The sequence below is a fragment of the Lagenorhynchus albirostris genome, chromosome 4, assembly GCF_949774975.1.
Source record: "Lagenorhynchus albirostris chromosome 4, mLagAlb1.1, whole genome shotgun sequence".
NCBI classification, from domain to species: Eukaryota; Metazoa; Chordata; class Mammalia; order Artiodactyla; family Delphinidae; genus Lagenorhynchus; species Lagenorhynchus albirostris.
Genome location: NC_083098.1, coordinates 95330735 through 95347201, shown reverse-complemented (window position 1 = coordinate 95347201; position 16467 = coordinate 95330735). Strand labels below are relative to the sequence as shown.

General features: G+C 36.5%; 1 protein-coding gene across 1 annotated transcript in view; it reads left to right on the top strand.

The window, feature by feature from the left end:
* The window catches only part of STIM2 (stromal interaction molecule 2), a 168639-nt gene that overhangs the window by 122721 nt on the left and 29451 nt on the right, over nt 1-16467 (top strand). Inside the window, exons 4-5 of the mRNA XM_060148403.1 lie at nt 11685-11796; nt 15964-16079. Coding sequence (XP_060004386.1) covers nt 11685-11796; nt 15964-16079 — 228 coding nt within the window. The remainder of the gene's footprint in view (nt 1-11684; nt 11797-15963; nt 16080-16467) is intronic.

The window sequence follows — 16467 nt, the reverse complement described above, 5'->3', positions numbered from 1 at the left end:
TTTCAATTTTGCCTTTTATCCTCATAATGACCTTTATAGCCAAAGGATCCAAGAGTGTTCATTATACCCAGTTGTCCTGAATTTGTAGTCTTTTTTAATCTGGAACAATTCCATAGTATTTCCTTGCCTTGCATGTCTTTGGCCAGTAATTGTCAAAAGTGTCATTTTGTAGATTGTATCTAAATTAGGATTTGTTTGATGTTTTCATGTGATTAGATCCCTGTTAGGCATTTTGGGCTGGACTGTCACAGAAATGATTCTTTTCATTAAATCCTTTTGAGTGGCACATGGTGTCAGTTTGTCTTATGTAGTGTTACCTTTGATCACTTGATTAAGATAGTGTCTACTCCGTTTCTGTAACTGTAAAGTTACTTTTTCCCCCCTTTGTAATGAATACCTTTTGTGTGTGTGTGTGTGGAGACTTTGTAACATCACATTCCTCATAGCACTTTCACCCACTAGTTTCAGCATCTGTGAATGTTTCTTGCCTGAATTATTTATTACTCTGATGGTTGCCAAATTGTAATTTTTCAAATTCCATCATTCCTTCTATTTATTAGTTGTGTTTTACTCTAAGGAAGAAATTTAAACAGCGTATTGTCAACATCTTGGCCTGTGAAAATGGTGGGAGATAACAGACATATCTTGAAAATAGAAATTGGGGAAATAGTGAATCTCAAAATCTTATGACTGTTCTGAAGATTGATCTTCTGCATTTATTCATTTATATCAGCATGGACTCCTGGATTTGTTGCTCTCATTATTTTAATGCTTAAATTGTCCCAACTATGGCTAGTGGGAAGCCTTTCAGGCTGGCTTTTCTATTCTTTCACATGTATGTCTCTATCATTTTTTGAGCTTTCCTTGTATTCTGGCACAAAAAGATGTTCCAGGCTTATTTTGTTATTTCTCAGCCCTACCCCTGGAAACAACCATTTCTCCAAGGAGTTCTGGTTACTTTTAGTTGAGGTGGTATTTAGAAACCAAGATTTGCACACTAGGTGTTCTCATTGCTACTGAGGTATTATTCCCAGGCCTTCTCAGTGGACAGAGTTAAGAAACACACACACACACATCTCTATTTACTTCTCTCTCTATATTAAAAGTCACGAGTTCTCACTGATACCTGATACCAGTTCACATTGATACCAGTCTAACACTACTGGATTAATTCTAGCTGGTTAATTGTAGTTAACTTCTTTCCCTATTTGTATCTCATTTCACTGACTATGAAACACCTAGCTCTGTTATCTTCAATATATTTTCTAATTTGCTGAGTCCCCCTGTACATATTCAGTCTCTTGACACCTTTGGGCTGCTCCCTCACTCAGAAGCCTGCCTTGTAGGGACCTAGTGTTCCCCTTGTCCTCATTATGCAGACTCTGCCCACTACTACCTATCTTCCCATCCTCACATGGAACCCAGCTACTGCTAGGCAATTTGAGAATTAAAAAAGACTTTGGAGAGAAGTCGAGTGAGCACTATACAGTGACATTGTGTTAAGGAGTTCATCTTTATGAATTTATTTTTATCACTGAAGCACATTATGCACATTTTTCCTTCATCACATAACTCTAGCTATTGACAAAGTTCCCCTGTGAATGGGAAGGCTATTTAGTATTTTAATGTTTCAATCATTGTGTCAGTAGTACTCAGAAAACAAGTGAACTTTTCCTAAATTGTTTTGGCATTAATAGTAATGAGTTAAACCACTACTCTATATAGTAGTTGAAACCTAAGTTGGAAAATGCTATATACCAAGTAAATGCAGCTAATAGCATTTGTGAACTGTTAGAATTCTAAATGCTACATGTACTAGAAAAAGTCATATCAAAGTTCCTAGGTAATATTATCTTGAAAATGCTTTTACCGTTGGAATTGGTGAATTTTTCTATTCTAGGAGAAATAAGGATTAACACATTTAGCATGTGATGTCTCTTCTTATCTGGAGATGTGTGACAAGAAGCTGTGAAAGCTCCACTTTTAGCTGGCCTTTGATTTAATACCCTTTAGAAATAAGGTATTTATTAACTGGGCTTTGTGTTCATTTTTGTTGAACTTCCTCTTAAAGTCAATACATTTTCTTACATTGAGCTTTATGTTAGTCTTGGTAATAATTTCTTGACTCTGATGTTTTACGTTTATTTTATTTAGTGCCCAGGAGTAATTACTGTGCACTCAGTAAATATTTGTTGAATATAAGAATCCCAGGTCACCTGTGCAGATAGTCTTTTGAAGAAACTCCCAAATTCCAAGAGAAAAAAAATTGAGCATTTTTGAAATCTTAATAGAAAATTAATGCAGACATTTGTAAATATAATAATTATAATTATAGAATTGTTGTTCAACATATTCTTTGAAAAGTAGCATCCTTTCTTTTTTATGAAGCTTAGTCGGACTTTTGAAAAAGTTGGTTGCTTTATCTAGAAATGCCACTCTTTTTAAAAGTGAATGCAAAGGTGACATTTTCCTGGCAGCCTTGGTTAATAAATCATTTTGTAATTCATTCACTCATCTAGCAAGTATTAATTGAGTTCCTAAGAAACATCTGCCATTCCACATTTGTTTAGTGCTTGCTGTATTTTTGGCATTGTATATAACATGTTGGGAATATACAGATGAATAAGAAATATTGTCTGCCCTTAACTTATTTTCATTTGATGTGAACTACTCTTTGTAGTCTCAGTTCAGTGTTTTAAAAAAAAAAAGAAGGTTGAGGGCTGAGTGTAAAGTGGAAGATGCATAACCAGAGATTCAGCCACTCAGTCCCTAATGTCTTCGATGACATTGTAATGAGATGTTTAGGAAAACTTAATTAAACATTTAATTCCCTTATAGCTGTTGAGTCCACTGATTTTGTGGACGTACTTTTAAAGAAAGCAAATTCCTTGAATTTACTTATTTATTATAAGTAACAATATTTATTATATTATAATAATTGACATTTGTGGAACAGTTTTACCATTCCTAAGAGTTATTTCCACATACATTTTGTTCGTTAATCTTCAGAACAGTCATACAACTTTGAGACTCAATGTTTCTCCAGTTTCTATTTTTTAGATATGTCTTTGTTATCTTTCATCATCTTCACGAAACTAGGTGTTGATGGTATACTCCATTTAAATGATAAGAGTGCAATTTACAACAGGAAAAATATTAAAGCCTTCCCTTAGTGTCCATTATACCACTGTTGGAGAGAGAACAGCTGGTAATTTTTGAGTTCTGAACATTCAGACATTTACCAATATTTATGTAGAGTGTCTAAAAATTACATGTAATTCTTGCATGGTAAAAGGTAAGGAGCTCATGAGAGGAAGTGTGTACTTATTTCTCTTTGATACACCTACTAATATCTGCTAATATCTAGACTTCCCAAGTTCAGGGTGTGGCTTTTAGGTGTCCAAATATAGCATGGTGCAGGAATTTAGTCCTGTTAACAGAGACATGCCCCACTGACCACTGTGCAGATGAGGCGCTCACGTGCTGGTTCTGTTCTAAAGATAAGCCTCTCTTGACTATGCTGAGCAGCTGATCATCTGAAGTCCCACTCAGAACGGATACCACAAAGTCTATAAACCGCCTGAGTTGAGATTAAGTGTGGAAAGCTTTAAACATTTTCATTTTTTATATTTTAAAAAGTTACTTTTTTTAATGTTTATATTACATTTAGTTAAAATTGCTTTTCATCAAAGTCCTGCTATGTTGAACCTTTGGTTAGTTGCAGTTTCCCCAGATAAATTGTCTGTCACTGTAAGAACTTCTGAGGCTTTTGTAACTTAAAATTCTTAGTTGAAATTGAATTTAGAGAAGCTGTGAATACTGGTCTGCACCTATATTTTAGAAATTATAACGTCACATAAACATGCCAGTAATTCAAATATTTTTCAAACAACAAATAATTTTTAGCTTGTGTATCAGAGTAGCTTCAAAATATAGAACTTGTTTTACTAACCATTTCATATGGCCAACTTTAAGTATAGTTACTTTTGTTAACAATGTTTCTTCTTTCTCCTTCCTGACCCCCTTACCACACCTTTTGTTACTTATAAAGAAGTTCTCATACTTTAATAGAAAGTAGTAAGTGTGTAGTAACTGTACTGTATGTAGCTATATGGTACTGTATTAAAATATCACAAGTTGATTTCTTTGAAATACATTAGTTTCCCAAAAGAAACTGTTAAAGCAATGTTAGTTGCTTTCCTAACATTAAGAACATTACAGGGCTTCCCTGGTGGCACAGTGCTTGGGAGTCCGCCTGCCGATGCAGGGGACGCGGGTTTGTGCCCCGGTCCAGGAGGATCCCACATGCTGCGGAGCGGCTGGGCCTGTGCTCCGTGGTGGGGGCGGGGGCACAACAGGGAGAGGCCCGCGTACCGCAAAAAAAAAAAAAAAAAGAACATTACAAATGTTTTTATCATAAATTTAGAAGATAGCAGTTTTTAAAAAGTAGTAGGAGATATTAAGAAATGAAATGCAGAGTAAATGTAAATGGTGTGTCTGTTATATGCAAGGTGTGACACAGCTGATGGTGGCTTTGAAATTTTCTCAGTATGCAGAGGAGGGGAGGAGGAAGTGCATAATGGTTAAGAGTTGGGGCTTTGAAGTCGATGTAGCTTTGAATCCTATCTCCACTGCTTACTTGGTGTGTGAATTTAGACAAGTTACTCATACTCTCTGAGACTCAGCTTCCTGATCTGTAAACCAAGATTATAATATTACTCCTAAAACCTAGTTCATAGGGTTGTTGAAAGGATTTCATGAGATAATTCATGTAAAGCATTTAGCACAGTTCCTGGAACTTGCCAAGTGCTCACAAAATGTTAGGTACTGTTTTATTAACATGTCTGTACATGCACACTAATGCTTTATAATTAGAAATTAGTTTTCTCCCTCACAGTATTTAGGTGATTTCACAAATCATCTTTGAAGGCTTTTAGGACAGCATGTACTTAATATTAAATACAACAGATGAAAACTCACATCGTGGTACTTCACTAAGCTGTTTTGTATTTTTAGGCCTGTAACTTAATACAAGTATATGACTAAGTGCACTGGGTGCATTGGTTTTATAAGATTGCCTTCTGCAGATGAAATGAGCAAGTAAATACATATATTTAAATCTTCTGAAGTTTCTCTTTTACACTGTTCATGTCTGTCACATTTGTTTAAGGCAGAGATGGACTGGAAACACACAAATTCTCATCTCATCCAGCTGTCAAACACATGGCAATAAAACTAGCACCTTAACCTCCATTGTAAGTCTCTGTGATCCTCTTTTGGAGTCAGGGATTCTCTCTTTGAAATGGGATATCATGAAAACAGTATTGTTTGTGTTTCATTCCACTATGGGATAGCAAGTAGACACAAAAACAAAACAGGTTCTTTAAGGAAGAAGAAAGTCAGTTATATTCAGCTAATACTTAAATGGCAACTTTATGCTGGGCTGCTGGAAGCTTACAGTATGGTAGGAACATAAGATGTAATTAAGCAAACTGTTACAAAATAAGGCAGCACATATGATATGCCATTTGGTAGAAATAGTAAGTACTATAGAAATTCAGGGGAGGGAGAGATCACTTTCAGTTGGAGTGTTTCTTCTACTTATAACCTAGTTTGTACAACTGAGCATGTACCTATGCATGACTCATGAGTCTCTTTTAGAAGGCTGCTTTTGCTGGGTGGCCACAGGAATGCTTGATTCTTTACCTCTCTGTTGCTGGGTATTTCTAGCCCTTACTAGCTCTTTTTTTTTTTTTTTTTCGATACGTGGGCCTCTCAGTGTTGTGGCCTCTCCCGTTGCGGAGCACAGGCTCCAGATGCGCAGGCTCAGCGGCCATGGCTCACGGGCCCAGCTGCTCCGCGGCATGTGGGATCTTCCTGGACCGGGGCACGAACCTGTGTCCCATGCATCGGCAGGCGGACTCTCAACCACTGCGCCATCAGGGAAGCCCCCTTACTATCTCTTCATTCTCCCCATTACTATAGCTTCTACTGCTGTCTCCTCTGAGGCCCAGTTACTGTTTTTCATCTTTTCAAAGTGTTGGTCCAAACTAATTATATGGAGGTGGCAGTAGGAAGGGCAAGAAAGAGGAACTGTTTTGGTGTAGAATCAGGATTCTCATTCCCTATTACAGAAAGAGCCCTTTAGATAGCAGCAAAGGGAGCATGGAAAGGAGAGTCCTCATAGTCCCTTTGTTCCTGTGAAAAATCCATAAATGTGTTCTCCCACACCCCCTCATCTCCTGGAGATTTGGTTCTAGTCACCATCCTGTCCCCACTCTCCCCTGTCCCACACTACTTCTTTGGCTCCAGAGCCCTGCTCCAGCTCTCAATCCCCTGACTCTTTGAAATCTTACCCTTCAGGCTATTAGAGCCCCCTTTTCAAGTTCTAGGAGTCAGTCCCATGATGAAGAACTGGTGTAGCTCCATCGGGCTATTGTGTTACTACTCCAGGCCTTCAGTAGGCCATGATGCTTACTTAATGCCTTTAGTGGAATCCTGAATCCATTAACGCAATTACCCACAGCAGATTGCTCATATGTAATGTTTAACTCTTGAATTACTATTAGTACTGTACGTCTGGAAGCTTTTTTTCTATGAGAAAATGTATTTTGAATTTTAATGTTAAATAGTGAGCTCTTCTTTTAAATCAGGAGCCACCTATATTGGCAGTGAACTTGGAGTCAGAAGATTTGAGTTCAGATGCTAGCTGTGTAACTACATTGTAATTACATGGCCTCTCTTGGCTACGGTTCTCTCTATAGACTGTAGAGGTAACGGCTGTCTCTCAGATGTGGTTTGGAGGTGTTAAATGAGAATGTATGTGAAAGTGTGTAGTAAAATGTAAAATCCTATATCAAAGGAATGTGGCATTATGGTGTTAATAATCACTGTGTTAGGTAAAAGAACAAGTTCCTGCCCACACAGGCACGGACAATTACATTAGAGTATGTGATAAATCCTTTGGCAGATATAGGTACATGTGATCAGGGGCGCAAGGAAGAGCAACTATAATCTGGAAATGGATAGATGGGGAAAGCTTCGTGGGGGAGTGACTTCCTGATCTGAAGGCTAAGGAAGAGCAAGCCTGGCAAAGAAGGAAGAAGGGAAAGCCATTCCAGGTTGAAGGAGTGGCATGGGGGAATATGGCAGATTTAGAAAGCTGCATATATGGTTTCAAGTATGGAGCATAAACCGTCTACTTGTAGTGCCTAATTTGATTATGAGGACCACTTACCTAACTCTAAAGAGGTAATGTTATTGTACAGTGGTAGACAGTTCTAGAAATGGACTTGGTCTGAAACCTGGTTTGACCATTTAGTAATCTGTTTTATCTAATTAGAAACTTCACCTTCATGAACTTATAGGTTCAGTATGATGATGAAAATACCTACTTCAAAACGGTTGTTGCAATGGTGGTTTGAAATAAGTTTTGCGAATCTCCTGGTGTTTAATAAACATGTAGTAAATGTTAGGAACGGTTTTGTTGCTGTCCTAAAAGTTCTTAGAGTTACTTTTTCCCTCTCAGTATTCTATAATCTACTGTTCTAGGTTAACAGTTTAGCAATATTTTAAACGTTATCTCTTGTTCATTATAACGAAATCATAAAAACAGAATTTGAATGAATTTTAAAGATGGTCTAGCTCAATTTCATTATTTTGTGTGTGTGTTGAGAAACTGAGTCACAGTTAAATAATCTGGCTATGATATCACAATGAGTTAGTGACACAGCTGGGACTAGGATCAGGTCTGTTTGAATTCCAGAGTTCTTTCTATTGGTCTTGGAATAAATTGCCAAAAATCACTCAAAGACACCAACCTATGGCACTGGCCACAATTTCTAGCAGAAACAATATAAGTTAACAATGTAGAAACTGACATTTCTGTAGCTTTAGATAGATTTTAAAAATCTGTATTTTTAAAGGAGTATCATATCCTTCTCTGCCTGCCCTCTGGTGGGAATGGTATTTAGCAACAGCACATGTGAAAGAGCAGTGGGAGGCAGATAATAAGGAGCTGGATAATTCTGTTTTTTAAATTTAGTTCTTTTAATTGAAGTATAGTTGATTTATGGATGATTCTTAATAATTCCTTTGCCATCAAAAATTTATCATACAGATTCTTATTTCTGTTTGAATCTCCTTTCTAAAATATGAAAATAGATTTTCATAATACTTCTCAATTAAACACCCTCTACTTTGTTTATTCAAGAGGATCCAATAGATAATTTGTTTAGTGCCTTTTGTGTACCAAGTGCTAGGGCTAGAATGGTGAGCAAGAAACTTATGCTTTAGTGGTATAAACAGATGTTGAAACAATAATCATACAAATAAATAATTATAATTAGTTAAATGCTATGCCTAAAAGTACAGAGTGATATATGATCATATAGTAATGTTTGAGGAGGCTCCCCTGAGGAATTAAAGTTTTAACTGAGATATGAAGGCTTCATAAAGTAAGTAGGCAAAGATGAGTCAGAAGAATAGAGAAAGGGAAAGAGGAAACAGCATGTGCAAAGGCCCTGAGGAAGGACATAGTATTATCTGTCCTAAGAATTGAAAGACAATTTACTGTAATTGGAGCATAGAAAGCTAATATAAAATACAGCTCCTGCTCATGAGAAGTGAAGGTATTTCCTAGGCATCACCGAAGAAACCAAATAGCACAAGAAGAAGAAATAAACCTCCCCCCCACCAAAATAAAATGTGTGCTCTGTGTTAGAATTTTGGAGTTTTACAGATTCATTGAAAAGAAAATTACTTTAGAACCACTATAATATTCTATTTATTAGATGGAGTAATACTAGGATTTGTGTACTTTAAACATGTATTATTTTTCATTTGATTTTTCTTATTTTCTATCTTGGTTCATTGGGAATTGATGTACTGGAGTGTTTAGATCAGGGACTTTTGCTTTTGATCAGCTGAACAGCCATAGAAATGACAGAGAGAATCTTATCCTGTTCTCTTGGCTGAGGTTTTTGTGTGGGTGTGTGAGGTGCAGCTGCACCGTCGGTTTCTTGGCAGTCAAGGCAAGGCAATTCTCAGTGCAGTTCATCTTGGATGGGAAGAAACTTAAGATAAAAAGGCTACTTTGCATGTATTAAATTCAGTGGAAAGCACCCAGGGCCTGAACCTTTGGCTGATATTTATTCTAAGTTATTTGGCTAAATGGATACAGCAGCCTCAGGCACATGCCCAAGCTTATGGCAGGAACACATGAAAGAGAGATCATTAAAAAAATAGTCAAAGCTTTGTCTCAGTATAAAATTATCAAATACCATATGTAATTTAAAAATTAATTTTTGTTAATTTTTTGTTTATGATTTAGTTAATTAAGCTTTTCCTCTAAAGAACACTTAATGAAAAAGGCAGATTGCTAACACCCAGCTTTGCTTGCAAAAGTTAATTCATAATCAGGAAGATCTTATCTCAGATTTATCACAGATGGATTCCCATCTCTGCTTTTATTGCTCATTTGTTTTCTTCACTCTCCTTTGGCCTATTCTGTGATCTATAAGCATTTTGTTTCTCCACACCCTCAGATGAAATGCAGACGAATATGGAGCTCTTTTTTTAAGCACATTTGCATCCTTTCCTTTGGATAAACTTATCATTGTTCTTCCTACTCTTCAAGTATCAACAGAAATGTCTGAGTTGCTTCCAGTGTTTAACTGCTTGCTTATATCTCTACTATTATTTAATATTATTGCTCTTAGAGTAGTGTAGAATCAGGTCCTGAGGTCAGTTGGCCTGGGTTCAGATCCAGTTCAGCTACTGCTATCTTGGTCCCGTTAACTTCTCAATTTCTCATCTCCAAAATGGAGATAATCATGTTAGTGCCTCATAAGTTTTTTTTTTTAAGGTTTAAAGGGAAAAATGCATATAAAGGGCTTAACTCAAAATAAGTGTCTAGGGCTTCCCTGGTGGCACAGTGGTTGAGAATCTGCCTGTTAATGCAGGGGACACAGATTCGAGCCCTGGTCTGGGAGGATCCCACATGCCGTGGAACAACTAGGCCCGTGAGCCACAACTACTGAGCTTGCGCGTCTGGAGCCTGTGGTCCGCAACAAGAGAGGCCGCAATAGTGAGAGGCCTGTGCACCGCGACGAAGAGTGGCCCCCGCTTGCCACAGCTAGAGAAAGCCCTCGCACAGAAACGAAGACCCAACACAGCAAAAATAAATAAATCAATTAATAAACTCCTACCCCCAACATCTTCTTTAAAAAAAAAAAAAGTGTCTAGGAGAAGAGACATTAGCTATTCTTTTCTTCATGATTTAGAACCAATCTCCTAGAATCCATTAACAGCTATCTTCAACTCTTCTGGGTGATTTCATTTAGTCTGAAGACCATCTGTATGCTCATGACTTCTAATTTATATCTCTGTTCCTTACTTCACTCTTCCCCAAGCTTGAGATTTGTATATCTGACTGCTACGTATATCTGCACTTAAATATCTAATACATACTTCAAACATAACATGTCTAAAAATAGAACTTTCGACCTCTATCACCTGCCCCTACTTGCCTCCCCAGTTTGTTCCTCCTCATTCTTTCCTATCTCAGTTAGTGGCAGCACTCTCCGTACTTTTTTTGACTTTCCTCTAGCTATCAGACCCCATCCATTTCATCAAAACATCTGAAAGCATTTTCCCCAGAATATGTCCTGAATCTGACCACTTGTCACCATATCCTCTACTAGCACCTTAGTCCAAGGGAATATAACCCCTTTTGCTTGGACAGTTATGGAAGGAATGGTCTCCTTATTCCTCTCTGTTTTCAGTCTTGTCTCTCACAATTCATTCTCCACATTGGATAGTGATATTTTAAAAACATAGATTATTTACGTCTCCTTCTTCTTATTGAAATTAGAAAAATATCCAGAATTTTTGAAAGTATTTTTTGACCTGTCCCCTCTGACTACTTTCTTTCTCTCAAACACAGCTAGTTCATTCCTTATCTTAAGGTTTTTACACCAGCTTTCTCCTGTGTTTGGATTATGTTTTCTCCTAGATCATCACAATGTTGACTCCTTGCTATTTTTAGGTCTTAATTCAGGTAACAGCTCCTCAGAGAGACTTTACCCTGACATCTTTTCTTTCTTAATAGCTGATCACTATCTGAAATTTCCTCCTCTTTTCTTCCTTCTTTTGTTAATTGCCCCTCCCCACTCCCAAAAGAATTTGTTTTATGAGAGCAAGGACTTTATCCATCTTCTTTATTGCCATATTCCCAGTGCTTAGAATGGAACCTGATACTCAGGTTTACAATATTATATGGATGGATGGCTAAATGAAAGAATAAATATATATATGGTAAGTTTACAACCAGGGAAATAGTGGATTATTTCGTCCTGTTCAAACTTTGCATAGGTGCTTGTTTTAGAATTAACCATGCTAATATTTTATCTTTTCCTTTATGTGTCTTCTCTGTTCTAGATTATAAGCCCTTAAGGGTAGGAGGTATGTCTCCATTGCTTTTAGCTTTCCATAGAATGCTACATATTATTGTAGTACTTACTATTGATTGAATTGAATTGAAAATTCAGTCTAACATCTTTATTTCCTCTGAAGTTATAGTATTGTTATACATATGTGTATGTATATAAATTTATATATATAATTTATATAAATTCTGAAAGCAGATGTGCTTAAAATATTCCTTCTCTTTTCATCTTTTGCAGTTCATAATTGGACCCTTGAGGACACGCTTCAGTGGTTGATAGAATTTGTTGAACTACCCCAATATGAGAAGAATTTTAGAGACAATAACGTCAAAGGAACAACGCTTCCCAGGTGGGTCTTTATTACTCAAATGTATTTTTTGTACTCCTGGAGAATAATGTTACTTTTCAAAGCAAAATCTACAAGTTACTTCTGTGGCTAAGTGCTCAAAGAAAATATTATAAATATATCCATTCTTTGATATCTGTACAGTGTGAATTTGCGAACTTTAACCAATTTTTCTTGCCTAAATAATCTGGCCTTTTAAAAAAATTATTCCTAAGGAAAGTAATTTTGAAAATTAGAAGGTAGGTCAACTACATCTTTTTTAGATAACATCAAAGGGCCAACCTCTGTGGAGCAGCTAAGCCTGCGATCTGCAACTACTGAGCCAGCGTGCTGCAACTACTGAAGCCAACACACCTAGAGCCCGTGTTCCACAACAAGAGAAGCCACCGCGATGAGAAGCCCGTGCACTGCAACGAAGAGTAGCCCCCAGTCACTGCAACTAGAGAAAGCCTGTGCACAGCAACGAAGACCCAATGCAGCCAAAAAAACAAAAAAACCCCAAAAAACAAAGGGCCAACCTCTGACCCCGTTGTAAATGTAACAAAAGCTTATTCATTTGATATGGATCCACCTTTATGAAAAGACCTATTTGAATGGATTAATGTACAGATCCTTAGTCTTAATTGGTATTCTTTTAATAACAATTCTTTAATTTTAGTGACCATATGTTAAACCTCAAAAAAATGAAGTTTAATAAATAAATTGTAAGTAATAACAACGATTTTTGAATGTATATTACATAGAGGTACTGTATATTATCTCATATAAACTTCATGGTTAAAATGAAGTACAGTGTATTATTACCCCATTTTACAGATTGAAAAAACCAAGTCAGAGAGAAGTTAAATATTTTGCCCAAGGTAGCATTTGAACACAGATAGATCTGATACCAAAGTATAGGATGCCAATTTATTCCTTAGATGTCTGGAATTAATTGTCACTACTTTTCTAAATTATGTTTTAAAAATTCCATTAGGTAACCTAATAATCGTTAAAGATTTAAATGTTAAAATTTGCATAATTCCACTGGAACTTGACCCTTACGAGATTCTTATGTTCCATTCCAACCTAGATTGTTTCTTGTACCAAAAAAGTCTCTCATAGTGCTATCTAATTATTATATGCATATCATATTTCTAATCAATTTACTTATACATCCTATTTAAATAAGAGGCATTTGTTGCTTTGAAGTTTGTATTTTGGATCAAGTTGAAAGTTTTCATATCTTCTTAAATGTATTCTGAATATCAACATCAGTATTTCTGATTTTACTGTGCACATGACTATAATGATGAAATTATGGAGTTAAGAGTCAAATCAGCAAGTGCATATTGAGTGTCTTTTATGTTCATGGTGCAACTAGATGCTGAAAAGAAGGAAAAAAAATAAAATAAAGTTCTTGCTTTTAAATAAGACAAGTTTCTAAGTTAAAACAGGATAGTAGAGCATTGATGGGATTAGGATTTTTCCAGTTGTTTGTGTTAGCCTGGAACGTATAGAATTTTTCTTATCCTGTCTTTTGGGAAGTTTCTTTATATTACAACAATATGAAATAAAATAGGCTGCTTGATTTTGTTTTTTTGAGCTGCATTGGGTCTTCGTTGCTGCACACGGGCTTTCTCTAGTTGTGATGAGCGGGGGCTACTTTTCGTTGAGGTGTGCGGGCTTCTCATTGTGGTGGCTTCTCTTGTTACGGAGCACAGGCTCTAGGTGCGCGGGCTTTAGCAGTTGTGGCTCGCGAGCTCTAGAGTGCAGGCTCAGTAGTTGTGGCGCACAGGCTTAGTTGCTCCGTGGCATGTGGGAGCTTCCCGGACCAGGGATAGAACCCATGCCCCCTGCATTAGCAGGCAGATTCTTAACCACTGCGCCACCAGGGAAGTCCCAGGCTGCTTGATGTTTTGACCATAAATGTTATAGCCACCTTTTTCTTTTGTTTAAGTAAAGGTTATCAGAGATTACCTCAAATTCTGGTAGAATTGTTGAGATAACATCACACACTTAATCAAAAGATCAGTTTTTTAAAAATAGTGAACATGTTACTACAGAAGAAAAGCTTATAAATGTGGAAGTTCAGCTTTCAGGTCAGCCCACTGGAGGCTGTTTGAATGGAGGGGAAAGGAAAACTGGAATAGCCTTCATCAAGCCCCTTTCATATGGTAATAGAAATTAGATGAGTCCATTTAAAAGCTTAAAACTTTTATATGGTAATAGAAATTAACTTCACAACTTTTAAACTTAAACTTTTTTGTAGGGTAACTGTAGATATAAGAGCTATTTATAAGAATGTATAAGAAAATGTATTACATATTCCAGATGTACACATACCTACAATAATTCATTATTTTGTTTCCTTTCTGTGGCATTAAAATATATTGTTACATCTGCAGTAGGTAGGTAAAATTATGTTAGTTTTATGTCATGGTTATCTTTAAGCCTTTTATTGTATTTTCTATATTCTATAATTCTTGTTACCAGAGCTTATATTAAGGCTCTCTTCACCTGACACATGCCTCCTCATTCCTTTCAGACCTGTGTGAACTTTCCTGACATCCTCACCCACTCAGGTAGAATTGCTTCCACCTCTGGGCTCATATAGAACTTTGCATAAAATTCTGTTTTATAGTTTCCTTTTTACTACATCTCATTGTCTGTTTTAAATTTAGTCTACCGATAGTATTGCTATTCATTCATGCATCCATCCATGCATTCATTCATCTGTTATATAAACATTTATCAAGCATCTACTTTTGCCAAGCACTATGCTAGGTTTGGGGATAAAGAGATGAGGCATAGTTTGCCTTCAAGCACTTTGATAAGTGTCATATTGAAGATGTAACAGGAGCATACACAAAAGTTTACCTGCAGAGATGATGAGGGAAGGCATTTTCTATAGGGCAAGTTAGAGTTCTTTACTCTCTAAAGTTTTGTAGAAACCTCATAGGATTTCTGTAACCTGAAATCTTCCTAAATAAAACGTAGTGGTTCAGAGTACAGTCATTGGGATCATACACATTTGGGTTTGAATCCCTGCCTTACTTCTTACTAATTAGTAACCTTGGGCAAGTTACTCAGCCTCGCAGTACCTTAGTTTCCTCATCTATAAAATGGCAATTTTACACATGTTATAGGTTCTTTGAATTCTAAAAACCCTTGGCACAGTACCCAGCGCGTAGTACATGCTTGTTTTTGTTTTTGTTTTTGTTTTTGCTGTAATCGGGCCTCTCACTGTTGTGGCCTCTCCCATTGCGGAACACAAGCTCCGGACGCGCAGGCTCAGCGGCCATGGCTCACGGGCCCAGCCGCTCCGCGGCATGTGGGATCTTCCCGGACCAGGCACGAACCCATGTCCCCTGCATCTGCAGGCGGACTCTTAACCACTGCGCCACCAGGGAAGCCCGTACATGCTTGTTTTAATCGTCATTGTTATTAACAATTTTATTATTATTATTACGCTTTGTAACCTAAGATTCTTCTTGGCATCATAGTTGGTTGATAAGAAATCTTAACTACTGGGATACTTGGATTTGAAGTCCAAAACAGAGTGATTTTATTTCCTTATTTCACCTGTGCCTTTCGGCACCCTGCATACTTTCTTCATTGCTAATGAAATGGTTCAGTACTTCTTACTGCATCAGTCCCTCAGTTTACTCCCCCAGCCAGCGATGACTTTTTACTTTCCATTTATGACTTCAGTGGACTTTAACATTTAAATAGTTTTAATATTAGAATGTAAAGGTATAGGTGTTTTAAAAGATATTTATAAAGAAAAGCAATATGATCTAAATTGAGGATGATTTTTGAAAAGTCTGCTATGTTCAGTAAATTACTTACAATTTTCTTGTTGTTTATGAAATGATAGTAAAATGCCAGAGGTAATTAATGCTTATAAAATATTTTGAATTTGATAAATTTCTAAATCATATTGTTATAGCATAAAGTAACCATAGAAAACAAAAACATCAATATAGCAACTAAATTATTAACATGCAGGAGTGTTTGCACTGCTGAGTTTTCACTGAAAAGGTTTTCGATACATGTAATAAAGTGTTAAATTGCACAGGATGAGCTCTTAATCATCACTAATATGTAAAGTGTTAAGTATGTTGCTGAAATATTTAAATTTACATACTAGTAATATTTTTAATATATATGTATTTTTTAACTGAACAGGATAGCAGTGCATGAACCTTCATTTATGATCTCTCAGTTGAAAATCAGTGATCGGAGTCACAGACAGAAACTTCAGCTCAAGGCGCTGGATGTGGTTTTGTTCGGACCTCTAACGCGTTAGTATTCTCTCACAAAATATGGTGTGAAAGAATAATCAGATCATCCATTGTTGTTTAAAGAAGGAAAAAGTAAGAAATGTGGTAGGCCAAGAAGAATCCCCTGTTAGCTATGAAAGAAATGTAATACTATTTTAAAAGATTTATAGGGTGAGATTTTCTGTCATTGAAATACGGAGTGTGGAATTTTCAAAGCTGGTTACTGATGTAGAAAGTTGTAAAAACTATATGTTAGTTGATGATTTAGAATTAAATTTCTAGATTTAAAGCTCTTTACAGCAGTTTTAATGTTGATGTTATTATAGCTGGATATTCACTGAAGAGTCCTTAAAAAAAAGTTGCAATCTAACCATCTTGATAACAAGAAGTAATAAATCCTAACCTGACT